This window comes from Nansenia antarctica (assembly GCF_963989245.1).
Source record: "Nansenia antarctica genome assembly, chromosome: 1".
NCBI classification, from domain to species: Eukaryota; Metazoa; Chordata; class Actinopteri; order Argentiniformes; family Microstomatidae; genus Nansenia; species Nansenia antarctica.
Genome location: NC_137674.1, coordinates 73806410 through 73824147, shown reverse-complemented (window position 1 = coordinate 73824147; position 17738 = coordinate 73806410). Strand labels below are relative to the sequence as shown.

The window sequence follows — 17738 nt, the reverse complement described above, 5'->3', positions numbered from 1 at the left end:
CTCATACAGCCAGAGGTTCTCTATTTTTAACTGTGATTTAAAAGAGTTCAGAGAAAAAAAACATTAGCCCAAGTTTATTCAGGAAAATGTATTAATGTACCATTTTGTAAGGTTCATTTGGAGTCATTGCAGCTTAGCTATACATGTCTAACAGCGTATTTCTAAACATTTATAAACATGAATAGCTTTATAAACAGCTCCCATGATGTTTATGTACTGTACTGTTGGTGGCACAATGTCTCTTCCTCTCCCCCTGTAGGAATGCTAATGGAGAGCCTTTATTTGATTGGCCGGCCTTCACCACAGAAGAAGAGTGTCTTCAGCTGCGCATCAACCCAATCAACCTGGGGTTGGACAGAGTGTCAGGGAGGAGTCCAGTTCTGATGACTTACCAAGGAGACAATGAACTGTAGATGAGAGCTGAAAGGTTCTGTCTGTAAAAAAAAGAAAAGGAATAAAAGATAATATCACTCCACAATAATTTGTTCTTTCAGTCCTTTCTCTCTCCCTGACCCTTCACTCTATCAACCGGTTATTTAGATGCCAAACAGTCTTTGACTCCTTTTATGCAATAGGTTGTCCTTAAACTAATACTATGTATTTAGCAATCATGTTGTTGTTGTTGTTGTTGTTGTTGTTGCTGCTGGTATTGGTGGTGGTGGTGGTGGTGCTGATGGTGTTGTTGTTGTTGTTGTAACTGCAACTGAAATACCTTTCAATAATAAATCATTTCCTTTTGCCTCTTTATTAATTGACCTTCTTTCTGCTCATTGTTTTATAATGTTACGTCCTTTAACTGATCAATGAATGTGATAGTGTTATGTAGTGTATAATATAATATTAATATATAATATAATTAATTAGAATAATTAATATATTTAAGAATAAAAAAGTGCCATGATGACTATTGCCATATTTCAAAGAATAATTTATTATCGCCTTCTTTGAACATTTATTTTTCATTGGACGATCAACGTTGTTAAAATGTTTGCGTTCCAATGTGTAGGATGAAGATGTGTCCTCCCAAGCCACCATACAGCAGAAACAGCTCGACTGACAGCAGCTGTTGATACAATGTTACAGAACTCCCACGTGCGCAAATCAGTCTCTCCTTCAGTTTGGTTCTTTTCTCTTAGTTTGACTTGTTATTAGTGGTTTGTAAGATCGTTGTTCATATCATCAAGAGGATTATGGAACCCGATATTAAGATTAATCCCGGTAAATGATTACGACATTTAATGTAGCTAACGGTACTTATGCTACGGCATGCCAATGAATCGTATCAGTTGCCATGCCGAAGTTGCATTTAACGTTACTCTTTCTTTATTACTGTAATGTAGTCACGCATGGTATTTGTTTACTGTCCAGGTGCCACAAAGTGGGACATCCGGGAGAAAGTTTGGGACTACATCGAAGACAAGAATCTTGCAAACTTTCCAAGGCCTGTGCATAACAGGATCCCAAATTTCAAGGTAGGACATTGTCATTATGGTCAGCACTGTATATGTCTGTCTTTTAAGCAAGCTTCATCAACCTTTATGTATCTATGAAGGCCATGTCACATTCCTCCGCTATTGCATTTTGTCATGTGCTATTGTGCTAACTGTGCTACTGCTACATGTGCTATTGGTCATAACAAAAGTGTTATGGTCATTTAGAAAATTATATCAAGCATGATATATTGATATTCACATATATCGTATATGAAAGATTGGATTATAATGCAATGTTACAGTTTAATAATTTCTTTCTCTTTAGTAGTGTCCTCGAAACCATGAAACCTCTATTTCAGGCTAATCTATTTTCGACCATGTAGCGATTGGCTACAAACGCTTTTTTAACCCCCTGTTGTAATGGTTGTGTGTGTGGTTCTGTCTGTATGTGGTTGCCCTGTGTGTGTGTGTGGTTAGGGTGCGGTCCCAGCGTGTGACAGACTCACAGCCCTGCAGGAGTTCAAATCCAGCCAGACGGTCAAAGTGAACCCGGACAGACCGCAGCAGCAGGCGCGCCTTAGCACTCTGCACGTAAGTGCCCCTCTCTTGCCCCTCTCTTCACCCCTTGTCCCCCTCTGCTTTGCCTCCAGGGTGCCCACACAGCCTGTGCCAAGGTCTCTGAGCTGCAGGTGTTCACCCAGACATTGGAGGTGAAGGTGGACCCTGATAAGCCGCTGGAGGGGGCGCGGCTGGCTGTCCTGCAGGTAGTCCTGACCTGGGTGAAACACTGCCATGATCCAACAATCCAGGGTCTCACTCCCCCCCTCTCTCACTCCATCACCACCTGATAGTAGCTTAAAAGAAACTCTCCACATCGTTGCCCTACTGCTTGAATCAGGTCTTTCCAGTCTAACAACCCTAGCCTGGGTTAGTGTGTTATTAATGTCACTTCCAACTGAGCTAACTCTCTTTGGAACGTGGGGAAGGGTGCTCGCCTTGGGGGTGTCGGACGTCTGGAGTTTGAGTCTCCGAGATGAGATGGGATTCCAGACCTAGTTTCCAGTCGCTGCAATATGTTTTGATTCAAGTTGATTCTAGTACGAGTGTGTTTTTTCCCCCCATTTGTACTCCTCACAATATCACGATGAAAACCAAGTTTTCTTCTCTTTATCGTCTTACCAAAGTCATTATTTTTGATAAAGGCGGTCATGGTTCGATTCTCTTGGCTTGTAATGATCTCTGGCCTCTTGCTTCCAGGCCAGGAAAACCCTACTTGTCCCGACCCCGCGCCTTCGCACAGGCCTCTTCAACAAGATCGTCCCTCCAGAGGCAGCCAGCAAGGAGGAACTACGGGTGTGCTCCACCTCCCAGGTAAGGCCCGCACCCCCCTCACCCCTGGGCCCTGTCAATCCCTCTCTGCACGATTCAAATGTTAGGATGTTTACAAATCAATCTTCCCGATCCCTCCCTCTCGCTCTCTCTTTCAATCTCTCTCTTTCTTTCTCTCTCTCTCTCTTTCTTTCTCTCTCTCTATCACTTTCTCTTTCTTTCTCTCTCTCTCTCCTCCTCCCTCTCTCTCCCCCTCCCTCTCCCCAGGGCGTGAAGGAGTTCAGTGTGCCCGTAGGCTTGGATGCTCCGGTCCACGTGGACCTGCTGGTGGTCGGCTCTGTGGCCGTGTCTGAGAAAGGTGAGAGGCTGGCAAGACAGACTAGACTCTCTTAGAAGGCTGCGGCTACCCAACCTGGTCCTGAAGCGGTTGTATGTAAAGCTTCCGTCCTAGTCCACTAAATGCACCTTCTCCAACTCATCACGGTCTGTTGTGGGGAGTTGAGTTGGGTGTGTCGGTGCAGGGCCAGGCCATAGATCTGCCTTAATAGATGTCTCATCTGTGTTCCTTCCTTCTCCTCAGGTTACCGGATAGGGAAAGGAGAGGGCTTTGCCGACATGGAGTACGCCATGATGGTCTGCATGGGGGCTGTGAAAGAGTCCACGGTGGTGGTTACCATCGTCCATGATTGCCAGGTCAGTCCCTTCATTCTATTAGGATTCACACTGTGTGTTACTTCTCTCCAGACAGCTGTGAATCAAGTCTCTGCCTATTAAGAAGTAATTTGAAGAAAGAAAAAAAAAAGAAAGATGGGTAGATATTCTAGTGCTATACGCTTCTATTCCATGGTGTCCGGGTCTTTGTTGGCACAGGTGGTGGACATCCCAGAGGAGCTGATGGAGAGCCACGACCTGAGTGTGGACTACATCCTCACTCCCACCAGAGTCATCAAGACCGATTGCCAACGCCCCAAACCGCAGGGCATCATCTGGTCTAAGGTACACCCACCCACACCCCACACCCCTGTCGACTGTGTTTTTACAGAAGACACACACGGTCAAGCCGCCTCTGCGGTCGTCCTCACCGCCCCCTCCTTCTGTAGTCACTGGTTCTACTGATGAGTCGTAACCGGGTGCTCATTGTATTTCCTGGTGAGGTCAGAATTACTTTACTTTGGGCCCTTAAGGTCGGGACTTTGATGCCCTTAGCTCGCACGGGGGGGAGGTTTGATTTGTGCGCACGGATTGTCGAGTTGTGCAAACCTAACAACGTGTGCGCGTGCACTTTTTGAAAAGGTTGTGCGACAACAACGCAATGACGTGAAAGCAGAAACATTGAAAATATCTGTGCCGCCTTTTTCGTGCACATAAGTAAGTAGTAAGTAAGCCTTGAGAACCGATGGTTCCCGAGCCTAATGGCCCTTAGGGGGCAGGAGTCCATCTCCTGTTTCCGTAGCGTGAGGCGGCAGTACACCCCCTGGACATGACGCTGGTAAGTCGCAGGGTCTTAACTCCACCTAATCCAACCCTTAATACTGAGTGCCAAGCAGGGAGGCATCGGGTACCATTTTTATAGTCTTTGGTGTGACTCGGCCGGGGATCGAACTCACAACCTCCCGATCTCAGGGCGGACACTCTAACCGCACAGCCATTGAGCTGCTTTTTTTTTCGTGCACATGCTCAACATATTTCCACGCAATTAGGCTCCTCTGTGTGTGTGTGTGCACAAAACATCCACCTTGCACACAACAACTTAGTCACACACACATTATTTTTGAGGCTGTTCAATAGCGCCAAACCCCCACCAATGTGGTGAAGGTACGGGCAAGTGACATGTGATTGGTTGTCACTCGGCCAGTTGGGATGTCCATTTACAGAGCACGCGACATGGTTGTTAAAACATTTCCTGATAGATTAAATCAGGGAGGGACTGATTCAGTTACATCATTACGTGCACTAAAATTCACTTAAGAACCCTGGTAGGTCCAGGGGTAAACTGAGCTGATATTGGGTATAAACCAGGATTGTTCATCAGCTTTTCTCTGCTTTTACCTAGTAGGAGACCGGCTCGACCAAAGCAACAATTTAATTGGTGGAGTAAGCTAGGCGTAGCCAGCTAGACTGCTCTGCTAGGGCTTGTGTGCCACGCACAAAGTAAACAATTTGTGCGTGTGCAGGTGAATTCACAACTTCGGCGTCTGTGCGTACGAAACGTAACGCTGGCGTGTCACCTACAAGTGACACCGTCGGGGCCCCCCCCCTACCCCATAAACACATAGACCCCCACCTCACCTCGGGGTCCCTAGAGACCTGCCAGTGCCAGTCTTGAAGCCCGGTAACCCCACAGACAGGAAGGGCATGTCTGATCATCAAAGGCCTCTGCGTCTGGCCGGCCTGGCTGTGCGCCACACGGCCCCAGTGGAACTACGGGATGGGGGCGGGGGGGCGGGGGCTAGGTAACAACAATAGCCCTGTATATCCTGTACCGCACCGGCTGCCATCAAAGCGCCTCTCAGAGACGCGCTGCTCTGGGAAATCAAGAGAGCTGTCTTAATTTAGCCATGGGGGGGGTGGCGGGGGTGGGTGGATGTGAAATGTCCCTCAGGGTAAAAAATGATCCGGTCAGGGAGGTTATCGGCATTCCTGAGTACAGCGTCAGTCCGTTTCCTGTACGACCACGGACGCCGTATGCAGGGGATGTCCTGTTCATCGGCCGCGAGGCTGTTGTATCACCTACGCTCTTTCATGTCTGACATGATCTATTTTTATGCCCGTAAATGATACGCGGCGGTAGTTTATGTGCAGAGTGTGATGCACTGAGGCTGTCCGTAACCTCCAGTCTGCGTGAGCTCACGTGGAGGGCTCAACGCTTAGACGTAACAGACTGTGACAGACCCTTTCTTTCCTTAAGCCCCTAACTCTTGCATGACCCAGGGCTGGGCTTGATCCCACCCCCACACACCCCTACCCCCGTGTGACCGTACATCAGCCGCCCTGAGCCTCTCCTGTCTGTCTGTCTCTCTGTCTTCAGCTCAACACAGACATGCTGGAGAAGATCCCCATCCTGAAGAAGCTGAGGGACCTGGAGGAGGAACGAGGCAAGGACGTCACCCTGGGGGAGGCGCCCCCAGCGGGGGCCAGGAGGGACCCCAGGAGAGACCCCCGGAGGGAGCCCAGGAGGGAGCCCAGACAGCAGTCTGACCAGAGACCCAAACGGGAGCCCAGACGCAGGCCCAGACGGAACACGCAGGAGGACGGAGGAGAGGGGGAGCCCAGGAGGGAGTCTGAGGGAGAGTACGAGCAGAAGCCCAGACGCCGCCCGGCAAGGGTGAGGAGAGAGGGCAGGGAGGACGGCCGGGAGGAGGGCCGTGAGGGAGGCAGGGGGGAGGGCCGTGAGGGAGGCAGGGGGGACGGCGGTAGAGAGGGCGGTCGAGAGGGTGGTCGGGGAAGGGGTAGGGAGGGCGGCAGGGGCAGAGGTAGAGGCAGAGATGGAGGCAGAGACGGGGGCAGAGACGGAGGCAGAGACGGGGGCAGAGAGAGGGCCAGGGACGACGAGGGCAACGGCGTGGTGTCGGAGCGCCGCCCTCCCCTGAGCGTGACCACGGTGTACCTGGGGGGCATCCCCGCGGGGCTGCGCGTCAGCGAGCTAAAGGTGGCGCTCCGGGAGAGGGAGGCGGCGCCGCTGAGGCTCACCTGGCAGGGGGCCCAGCACAGGGCCTTCCTGGACTACAACGACCCCCAGGCGGCCGACCGGGCACTGGAGTCCCTGCAGGGGCTCTCCCTGAACGGCAGCAGCCTCCAGGCGGAGCTGGCCAAGAGCCAGAGGGGAGGCCGGAGGCCCGGACCGGCCAACAGGAGACCCAGGCCCACGACAGGGCCGAAGACCTCGGGAAGTAAGAGCCCCCCGCCGGGCAGCACCAGCGACCACGGCGAGATGGAGGAGCCCGTCTCCGCCTAGAGAACCACCTAGCCTCCCTCCCCAAGTCTACCACCTTTAGTAACAGATGCAAAAACAACACTGCCCGTAAAGTTAAAAAGGGTGCGTGTTTTCATGAAAAGAGATGGCCTTCACTGTACTGGAGTGAAGTATGAAATGTGAAAAAAAAAACATGTTTAATAATGCCTTAAGCAAGAGTATTTTCTTCTTTTTTTGTTCTTTTTTTTTGATTTGTTGTTGTTATTTTTAGTGTTGGTATTGTTTAATATACCCGTATGTAACTCCGTTCCTTTTCTTATACATAACTTACATCCCTATTGGCAAGCCTGTATGCTCGTATGTCATAGAGGAAGGATAGGTTTAGACAGCATTGTATTACTGGATCCTTCCATGACAGTTTAATTTCCTTACTGGGGCAGTGTTAAAGACCCTACAGTACCATATAATGCTATCAGAAAATTACAGGATATTTTGTGTACTAAATAAACTGTATTTATGGAGTTTTAAGCATGCGTCATGTGTCTCAAACCTGGACAGCTCAAGATATTACTATCATACACTACAGACCAACACACAACTCTTTTGCCTTCGCTACATTAAGTAAAGAATTATAATAAGAAGAACAATCTTCCTTCTTTTAGCAAGACGACTGCCAATGGCTCCAGGCCTGAGCATAAATTACTTTTTCCTGCTATGACTGGTGGATAGATGATTCACTTACTTAGTTAAATGTATTTGTTGTAAGTCGCTATGGATAAAGCCGTCTGCTAAATGCCAAAAATGTCAAATGTAGCCTAAGTAAATCTGTGCATCAATCTAAGAGGGTTATCAATCCTACAGCCTACATGGGTGGAGTATTGGATGCTATTCAAACTCTCCCCTCACTGGTGGCAAGGCTACTTTCATAACCCGTGGTTGCATATCAGAGGCTCTGACAAGCCTAATTAGTTGGCCTGAGCTTGGTATGTGTGGAGCAAGAGATAAGGTGTGTGTGTGTGTGTGTGTGGCGCGCACACTCGCCCGCCTACTACCATGTTATGGTCAACAGGAACTAGAGCTCAGCGTGGTCAGGGTACACCTGGGGTTAGAGATGACTGAGCGATGTGTTGTAGTAGTACCAACTGTCTCCCCCCACCCCACCGTAAAAAGACCAGGGAGGGGGTGGGGTGCCAAGTATCATATCACATCATGCACAAACACACACACTGCCCTCATGAACGGGTAGGTGCGTAATGGCTGCCTGGTTACGATATCTGTGCTACCAGCAGCCCCCACCCACAACTCAACTATGACATCCTCTCCCCCCCCTACCTCTGAGAGAGCGTCTCCCCTGTTCCCCTGTGTGTTCCTCTGCCAGGCCTAGCACCTGGCACCGTTTCCCATTGACTTATCTGGTGTGCTACTGTTCAGCTCCGTCCGGCTCGGCCAGGGACGTGTCCAGTGTAGCTCAGTGTCGTTCAGTGGGCCTCAGGCTGAGGGATGAGCACACTGCGTGTGTGTTTCTCTAGACCCGGGCCCCAAGGCTTTTTATGGAGCTGTCATCCAGCCCAGCCCAGGGAACAGCTGAGGCAGGAATCTCACCCCCCTGAGCCCCGCCTACGGCACCGTGCCCCCCCCCCCCCCCCCAGGACACTAATGTGCGGTCCCTCTCCGCTGCTGAGCTGAGCGCCGAGGCCTGTTGCCCCCATGTGCTGTGTGTGTTCATACAAGGGAATTTCTCTGGGGTTCAGAGAGTGGTCACCTCGTGAGATAAAACAGCTACATACATACAACAACACAGCGCTACTTATAGCCACACACAGCCTCACACAGACACGTCCACACAGCACAGAGCCTGTAGCAAGCCCTGCTGTAAGTCGGTATGGTTGTGGGAGAGCCCTTGACATTGAGAATAACTCAATAATACTTTTCTGTATGGAGAAGAGACTTATAATGCTTTTTATTGGTATTTCTGCTTTGTTGTTTCATGTGGTAATTCTGTTAGAGAGATATATATTATTTGTTTTTATTACAGTGAAGTGTATTCCTATAGCCCGAGGCAATTATTTTGTGAAAAGGAAACTCAATGGAACTAAACAATAACGTGCAACTTTGTGTTTGTGTGTGTGTGTGTGTTTGTTTTTTTAAACTGCGACAACTTAAGGAAAACCGTTTGTGAATTCAAATCATTGAGTCTACTCTGTGCGCCTAATTCTCAAGCCTGCACTTCGTCCGGTACGCTTCGTCGCGAATGAAAATAATACCGCCAACATAGCCTATTACTTATTAGGATCGAAAAATACTTAGGCGTAGGCTACATTTTGATAACTATAAATTGGCCGAGAAGGCCATATTGCGACCAGTGAGAGTCAGACTAATCAAAACTAACTTAACATATAAAATAATTCAACCTCCTTCAATAGCTATTGGCAATAATATAATTCACTAAAAGCAACCCCGTGTCCAGAGTGCCATGTGTTTGAGAAAAGGCAGTCTGTGTGCCCGTTAGAGGAGAAATGTTTGTCGGTGGTGGCCAAGCGTAAACTCCCTCTCTCTGAAACCAAACCCGAGGCGAATTCGCCCTCTCCGTGTCACTGCTGGTTTTGATTTGTTACGGGTTAATTGCAACATACACTCCGATTACACAGTTACACATTCGACAGAAGTTCTGTCGACCTCCTACAGATATTTGTTTTACTTTATATCCAATGCAATTTTGCGTCATTTATTTAGCATAGCCTAATCGACAAAGTGCTTAATAGATTCATTATAATGCGTAAAGCCTACTAAGATATTTGTTGACTGTTTTTGCCTACCATGGGAATATATGGATGCGAGGTCCGATATTAATATTAGGCATGAAACCTGTTTTATGATGACCTAGTTTAAAGACAATAAGCTTAGAAAATATGTCTTGTTTTTGCCCCACACATGTGGAATGTTTAGCTTTCCAATGATTGTCCGTATGCAATGTAGCCTAAACACGTCGAAAGTAAAACATTTGTAGTGTAAAATAATAGAAACAGAACGTTTAGGTGTGTCAGCCAGAACTCAAACTGCATGCCAAATACGTTTAATTTTAAACAAATCGTGTGTAGTAATATACAGACTAACCTATAAAGACACTCGTATGCCAATACTCAGCGTAACATCATGTACAATTTATACAGTGCTGAAAAATAACACGGGTGTCTACTGGGATATATACACCTACAGACAACAGTGCTTACATTTACTTCAATTTCCGTTTTACAACAAATAAGAAAGCGTCGTGGCAAATATTGCCAGTAAAGCATACACCAATATTGTGGATATAATTATACAATTGAAATATGCACAGAATAAATAAGAAGTTGCGCTTTGTTATTCAAAAAGTGCCTTCATCTTTCCTTAATTTATATCATGCCCAATTGTTATCAACGCATGGTGCATGTGATAGTCCAAAAGCTCTTGGACCTAACTCGTTTTAGAACAAAAAGATTGATAATTTCAATGGAGCTGAGTAGCCAAGACCAAGGATCAATTAAAATGTCCCTGTTAGCCTATATGTCTTTTGAATGAAAAACAAAAATGAAACGTATTATTGTACATTATAAAAGTAACACAGATTCTCAAGTGGTAGTCGTCCGCCTGCAGATCTCGTACCAAGCGGCAGCTGGAGTTGAGATGCGCGGAGAGTGTGTGTCAACCAGCCGCTGCTTTACCTCTCAGTGTGGCACGCAGAAATGTCTCGAAATGATAGCCCAACATCTCAAGGCTTTTTGTGATATGTCTGTTCCTTTCTCAGTCTCTGAGAGAGATAAACGTTGAATAAAAAATAAATCTGCATTTGGCACGCATGGCCCGTCTCTGTACCAAATCCTTTGTGTGTGAAACGGTGTTTAGTGTCAGGGTTCCCTGGCGTTCTTGTTGCTCTCTCGGCGCGTTGGACCGCTGCGTTGGACATGCCTTCTCTAGACCTCCAAAGGTTGTTCCAAGCTCCCACATCTCGGCCCTGCAGCCGCTTATGATTTTAGTGGCTCAAGTCAGTGATGCGGTGTCCATTAGGCTATTCACTGTAAGGGTCGTCACATCACGCAGGGCTTGATGTCCTGGTAGGCGACCTGTTGGTGATGGTAGTAGGACCCGCTACTTGGAGAATGCATCGACGAGGACGTCATCGCGTTGAAGGAGAAGATGAACTCCTTCCGGTCACACATGCTGGGAGACTGGGAATGGTACCGTGGAATACCTAAACCGGACGCAGAAGAATTCGTGTTAATGCATTTCATAAAACAAATTCGGGAAATTACCTGGCAAGAGTGGATGAACTAAATATGATGCTGTCATTGTAGACAACATAATACATTTATATTTGGCTGCAATTGATTCTCGTGACCAAACTGAACATTTTAGTAGAAACATGTAGGCTAACGGTATGAAGATAAATATAGGCCTATACTTAAAACTGAAATCCAAGGGGAAAAGCAGTTTTTATTATTATAAGACTATCAGTGGTTTCATTGAAGCTGATTTATACACGAATCCTGGGCCCAGTAAAACATAATAATAATAAAAGTGTAATAATAATGTTTAACACATTTCACACGACGCCCACCTATTTATCCTATTTATCTGAGCTGAAAGTGTTTGTATTCGAGAGCCTATAACCTATAAGATAATTACTGGCACATCATAGCCTATCTATCTATCTATCTATTTTTCAGGCTATAGCTGTAACACAACAATTGGTAAACCATCAGATAATTAGCCTATGTTTTGCCTATTCTAAAAATGTTGATATCTTCTCAAATCTAATCTGTCTTGATGTAGCATATTGCCTTAATAGGTTCAGAATATTAAACAAATACATTGTTTTAGAAGCGAAATGCCGTCTTTCATTGGTGGTCAGATAATTATAAGTTGGGTAGACAAATTTAGAGAGGAAACCCCCGGCCCTGTCCTCTCTCTGATTGGGACTGTCGAAACGAATAGCTGAGAACGTCTGGAGGCCTGGAGGGTGGGAGAGCTGTAATTGACAGTGGCCTGCTCGCACGCGAATCCCGGAGGACTCCTCGGTGCCCCGGGGCCGGGCTGGCTGGCCCTAGATTGGCACCGTTCTAAACACGTGTCCCAGCAGACACGGCCTCCTCTAACCACCTCCAGGAATTTATTAGGAAAACAGAGTGAGGGTTAAACCCGCTGTTTGTTATTTGGCCCACTCCTAGCCCAGTTAAATGAGGACAGGAAGCAGAAGTACTTAACTTCCTTGCTAGAAGCTAATTAGATGCCCTATTTTCTTGCATCAATTTCCTTATGTCAAAGATAACAGCATCATACTTCAATTTCTCTACCCCGTATCATTCGAACAATGACATTATCGAGTTGCTGATGTAAACACATGCACTGCGACCCCTCATATTGTTGCATATCATATACGCATGTATTTCAGCTTTTATAGAAAATTGTAGGCCATTGAATTAATGCTAAAGCCATGTAACATCGTCGTTTTATTTCTTGTTCTTTTTGCAAAACACCAATGATCCAGGCTAAATTAGTGAACATTTTTACTGAGAAATAAGATACTTTAATACTACGTTTTCCCAAACATTCTGGTTTTGATTAAAATAAATTATGATTGTATAGTTATAACCCATATGATTACATTTGTAATAGTAATCACAAATAAAATATTCGTATATCACGGTTTGTAATATTCACCTTGCAGGTCTGTGGTATTGTGTCCGTTCTGATGCAGATAAGATTGGTCCAGAGAGTGCGACGGTAAGCTCGGCTGCAGCGAATTCGCTCCGGGGTTGCATGGAGACAGCGGCTGCTGCTTGATGTAAGAAGCTCCGTTATTCAAGGAGGTCGAGTGGGTGGGAGCCCAGGCCGAGGCTGAGCTCGAGTAGACGGGATGAGGTTCCATCACTCCCCCGCTGGTGAGAAGTGGGGAGGCGGAATTGTCGTGGTGGGGGTACTCGCTCCCTGTGGATCCTGCGCAACTCCCCATGTAGGAATGTCCACTGTTGGCCGACAAGTGGGACATGGAGTGCCCGGTCAGACCCATCCCCTCCATGTTGCCTGCCAAGTGTCCGTTCATCATCCCAATCCCACTGTCCAGAGACAACCCGTTCGGCTGACATGATAGGCCCCCGCCGCTCCCCTGGAAGTTATAGGACTCGGGGATGTGGTTGAATCCCAGGCCGTTCATCATGCTGTACATTGGCTTCAGCGCCTGACATTTACGCCTGAAGCCACGGGGCCTCCTTCGGAAGGATCCCTCCTCGAACATGAACTCGCTGGCCGGGTCGATAGTCCAGTAGTGGCCCTTCCCGGGCCGACCGAGACCCTTGGGTAGCTTTATAAAACACTCGTTCAGCGACAAGTTGTGACGCACGGAATTCTTCCATCCTTGGTATGAGCCTCTGAAGAACGGAAAACGGCTCTGTAGGAACTGGTAAATCTCGCTCAGCGTGAGGCGTTTCGTGGGAGAGCTCTGGATAGCCATGACTATCAGCGCTATGTAGGAATAGGGAGGTTTCTCTGGACGGCGGATCCCAGCGTTGGTCTTCTTGGTTTTGGTGGTGGAGGAGGCGGTCTCCATCACTGTGGTCTGTCCGTGCGGCTTCTCCGGAGCAGACATCGGGCTGCTCTGGGCTGGAGTCTGCGCTGGGGGCTGCTGGACCTCTGCCGTCATTAGTTATCTGCGCAATGGCAAACTTTGAACAAAACTTCCACGTCCTCGTCCTTGTAGAAAATTAGTAGAAATAGTCAAAGTAATGTTTGGAAATAAGGTTACCAATAGTTTTGATATGAAAGAACTTTACGCACAAAAAAAGCGAGGCTAACTTGTTGTAAACCGTGCGTTACTTCCTTTTGAAGTCTAAATTCCTTAACCAGTTCGAAGCCTCCTTAGCCAGTGTGGAGCTTCCTTAGCTAGTGTCCACAGTGAAACGTTGGATGTAGAACTTCAGTTGGTGTGTTCTTATGCGTCCGGGGAACTTCGCCTTTTACTTATCTGTTGCCATCAGCGCCTTCCTAGCTCGGGCTCTTGACCATCAGAACGTCATAGGCCCGCCCAGTACCCTCCCACTCCGCTGTGATGGGCTGCAGTGTGTGCACATCTGCCTTCCTTTGCTTTCACTGGGATCCGGCTTTTCCTCCAACACTGAATCTGTGCAAATTTGTCTTTAAAAATATATTTCATTGGTTAGAAAATGCTTCTTTTGAATATAAGGACATTAAATATGAATGATGTCCAGAAATGTATACTCGAATGCTTGAATATCTATCCAACGGTATGGATACTACTAGGCTAAACCGTAATTGGTTATATAGAAAAACAACATTGCCTGTTTCTCTGAAAAAGTTATTGAATATTTTTTTAGTACGGTTGATGTTAACGCCTACCTTGATATTCTAAAAATGTTTCCCCAATACCAAACAGGCAGACAGACTACAACCTCAACACAGTAATGCCCCTGCATTGACTATAAGGCTAGTCCAAATTGTGAAATATATTCAAAATGTTGCTTAAGAGACGCTATTTTAATAGAAAATGCCTCTCTTATTCACAACCACGCTCCTGATTTCTTTAAAAGATAGACAGGAACATGGGCAGGATGTTTATACAGCAAAATGTAAACATTTTCCCTGGCCTTCTTTAAATAAAAAATCAAGCAAAAGCCCCGCTAGATCAGCTAATACTCAATCTGATGCATTATGTCCGTTTAAGACAGCGCCTTGTGGATGGATATGACTTTTCAACAAAACTGTCATGTATAATAAGTGATTATATTCACACAGGAGAACCAGGGGGAGAACTCCTTAAGCATAACCGAACTCAGAGCAAAGAAACTCGGGTGAGGACTGCAGATCGACGCCCACAAAACTCTCTCCTCAGAAACATCCTAGAATCAAGGTAAGCTACTTTCAACGTGTGTCAGTTAAAACAAGACGGGCAAACTAGTGATTTGGCCGCGGGCCGTCTTTTTAGGTTAGTTCCATTCGAGATTTTCCAGACCATGGTGTGCGTTTCAGAGCTGAGAATTAGATAGGACGCGCGTTCTAGGAAGGTGCAATTAGGCATTTGATTGTAATGTGTGCAGAAGCTTAACAACTGTCACAGAAGCATATTCTAACTATTGATTATTAATATATACAGCGAAATGGCACAACAATATATTTGGTGTTGATGTGGCTTAATTTCAGGTAATTCTTTATTAAAATAGAACCAACCAATGATATCAGGAAACTCATAAAAAAGTAGAACATGCTTGTCATTCAATTATAATTCGCGATAGAACGAGAAGCGATAATGTATAGCCAATCTTATTCCATTCCAAGAATGACTTGCATTTTACGCCGCGCTTTTACTCTGTCTCCAATGATCTCATTATGAGGTAACTCAACTCATCCAATTTTAGTCCGTTTCTAGTCATTTCTCCCAGCCTTATGCCGGTGTGTCTGTGTGTATGGTGGACGGCCATCGGTCCATAGCCTGAATCTGTTGACAGTAAGGCTGTTCATCGTTCCCCGGAGAGCGACGAGCTCCCAGCCCCTCAAACCATCATTCAGGCGCTCCTGTGAGAGGGTTGTTTTGTTCTTAATCTTAGACATATTCAGTGTGACTGCTCTATTAGAAGTGTAATAATTAGTTTACAGACACTGTGACAATAGACAATAGTTTATTTAGATGTTAAACATTGGTATAGGCTTATGCAAAACATTTTAAAAAGCCATTAGCTTGAAGTTTATGCAATTGTACTTCGACTATAATTTCAACTACATATTGATTTACATATTCTAGAATCATACTTTAGAGGTTCAAGTAGGAGAGAGTGTATGTGTTGGCCTGTAGGAAAACGTCAGGACAACATCGATGTTCAGATTGTATGACGGACAGCCACGGTGCTCTTGTAAGAAAGCCCTTACATTTCGCTATTGGCTTTACTCCTTCTTGACGTTCTACCACATGGGGAAAGCAAATAAGAAAATATACAAATCTCCGTTGTCAACTACAGAGAACTGCAAGGGGGACAAGGGTGGGATTTGCTGTTGCGGCAGTTTGAAACCCAAGTAAAGAAATTGTATATAGGTAGTATTGTTTTAACCGGTCCCTACACCGGGCGCTTGCTTGGAATGAGGCCCACGCATTTATCAGGGGAACGGACCACCCAGCGCGCAGAGAGGGGGCAGGCGCGCTCCCGTCCTCTCTTTCCCCCCTGCGTTTAATTACCGTTGATGACTTCATTCCGAGAAGCACGCCCTTGTTTCAACACGCCGTGCCCGTTTCTATCGAATGGCCCTCTCACACGCTTTAACCCCACGCTTGTCTTAGACATATAGGCTGCCCTCAAAACAAGAACAAAACGAATGTCCATGGCTAATTGATGTCTAATGTTTACACAAACCAGTGGGACGCGAGTTGCTCCATTGATCAGTAGAAGAGACGCGCAGATGACTGGCGCGTAGTAAAACCCCTCTGAACGGCGTTGACAGGCATGCGTAATTTTAACAGTCCCTATGGACTCCAACTTAATATTACTAGCTATTTCCGTCAGTCAAATCATTGTTACTGTGATTCTAAAATAGGTTATGATGTTGAATTATATATAGGCCTTTTATTTATTGTTTTGGTCATGGAACGTCTATAGCCTATTGTTGATATTAGGCTATAGAGAAAACATTTGCTGAAGTCTATATTGATACATGTTGGAGGGTCTCGTTTGTCGTCGTTATTGAGTAATTTTACTGCCTTCCGAGGTCACAGCTTCCCAGTTGCCCCATCGCACTTGAATTCACGCACTTTTTCCATGACGTCCTACGATGAAATATTTGACAGCGTTGCATCCTCAGGAATGCACAACCACTTAGGTGGAGGAATTCCACATCAGTCGGCCAACAGTATCAGACTTAACAGAGGCTCTTCAAATGGTGTGCTATCCAATAAACGAAATTATTATTAGACGTTTTGAAATAAAGGTGATGCTGCATATGTGCATATATGGGAGGGAGGTTATTTAACCCACAGTAAATCTCAATCTCACTCACAAACAGTAGGTTATTATTTTAGAAATGTTATAGATCTGAGAACTGTTGAAGAGGCAACAGTGATATTACCGGATCATATAAGTAAATTTGATTAGAAAATGATGGACAGCCAATTGAATTCACTATGAGGGAGATTGTTAGCACATTCCTATTAACCTGCTCTATTTCATACATTGTATGTCATACATATTTCACTGCTCCTTTCTTTAATTATTTGGAGGGAGCCATGCTCCATGTCGTTCTCTGTTATGTCTGCATTATTGAGATTTAATATTAATACACTATACACGCATAAAGTGATGCAAACCTCAATATGCTTTTTTATTCAATTTAAATATCATAGTCATTATATATGGTAAGTATAAGTATCAACACTGTTGCCATGGCCACCTGATGATACACCGCCCACATTGGTGGTAAGTAAACGAGGTTCCAGAAGGAGGAATAGTTTCAGAACGATGCACATATTTTTGGTTCCATTAGAACTGTATAGGCTACTGGACATTTAACAAACTACTGTTATAATCGCTCCTATAGGCACGCAAGTCGCCATTTGTGAATATAATTGATGCATAGAATTAGGCCTCGATTTGTTTAGAAACTGAAATGACGGTCTTGACACTGAGAAATCAGTCTTTTACCGGCTCCGGTGGTGAGCGGAGCACGAGAAGGTCACCAAAAGGCTGCAGCGGAGTTGTTTGGAGAGCCTTGTGACAGATTGATCGATCAAATGGATAACTGCACCTTGGGCCGCAAGTTCATTGGACCTGCACTTAAAATCGCTCCTCAGGATTTTGTAATATAATTTAAGGACAATTATTTGATTAATAATAATTTGGTTTTAACTGTAGAAATAATGGTTGGTCAATTCAGAAAAGTATTGCATATATTTATTTTATGTTGCGAAATATAGGTTGCACGAAAATGTGTATCATACATATTCTTCCATTATCCGTTGTTGCACACTATTTGTAGGCCTATTGATAATTGGCCTATTTTCCAGTTGACCCATCTGTGGAACAAAGGAC

General features: G+C 45.7%; 2 protein-coding genes across 2 annotated transcripts; one reads left to right on the top strand and one right to left on the bottom strand.

The window, feature by feature from the left end:
• The first annotated feature begins 1066 nt into the window (after nt 1-1066).
• mthfsd (methenyltetrahydrofolate synthetase domain containing) lies at nt 1067-7203 on the top strand. The gene is made up of 8 exons (XM_080535371.1): nt 1067-1218; nt 1369-1472; nt 2084-2197; nt 2691-2804; nt 3030-3120; nt 3343-3455; nt 3633-3758; nt 5791-7203. Exons 1-8 carry the CDS (start codon nt 1191-1193, stop codon nt 6715-6717), a joined length of 1617 nt encoding a protein of 538 aa, XP_080391497.1. The 5' UTR covers nt 1067-1190; the 3' UTR covers nt 6718-7203.
• A 3539-nt stretch (nt 7204-10742) lies between these two features.
• Nucleotides 10743-13520, bottom strand: foxf1 (forkhead box F1; the record flags this gene model as incomplete). The annotated part of the gene is made up of 2 exons (XM_080549595.1): nt 12376-13520; nt 10743-10906 (listed from the first exon to the last, which is right to left on the bottom strand). The coding sequence occupies exons 1-2, from the start codon at nt 13352-13354 to the stop codon at nt 10743-10745; spliced, it is 1143 nt and encodes a 380-aa protein (XP_080405721.1). The 5' UTR covers nt 13355-13520.
• Nucleotides 13521-17738: the final 4218 nt, after the last annotated feature.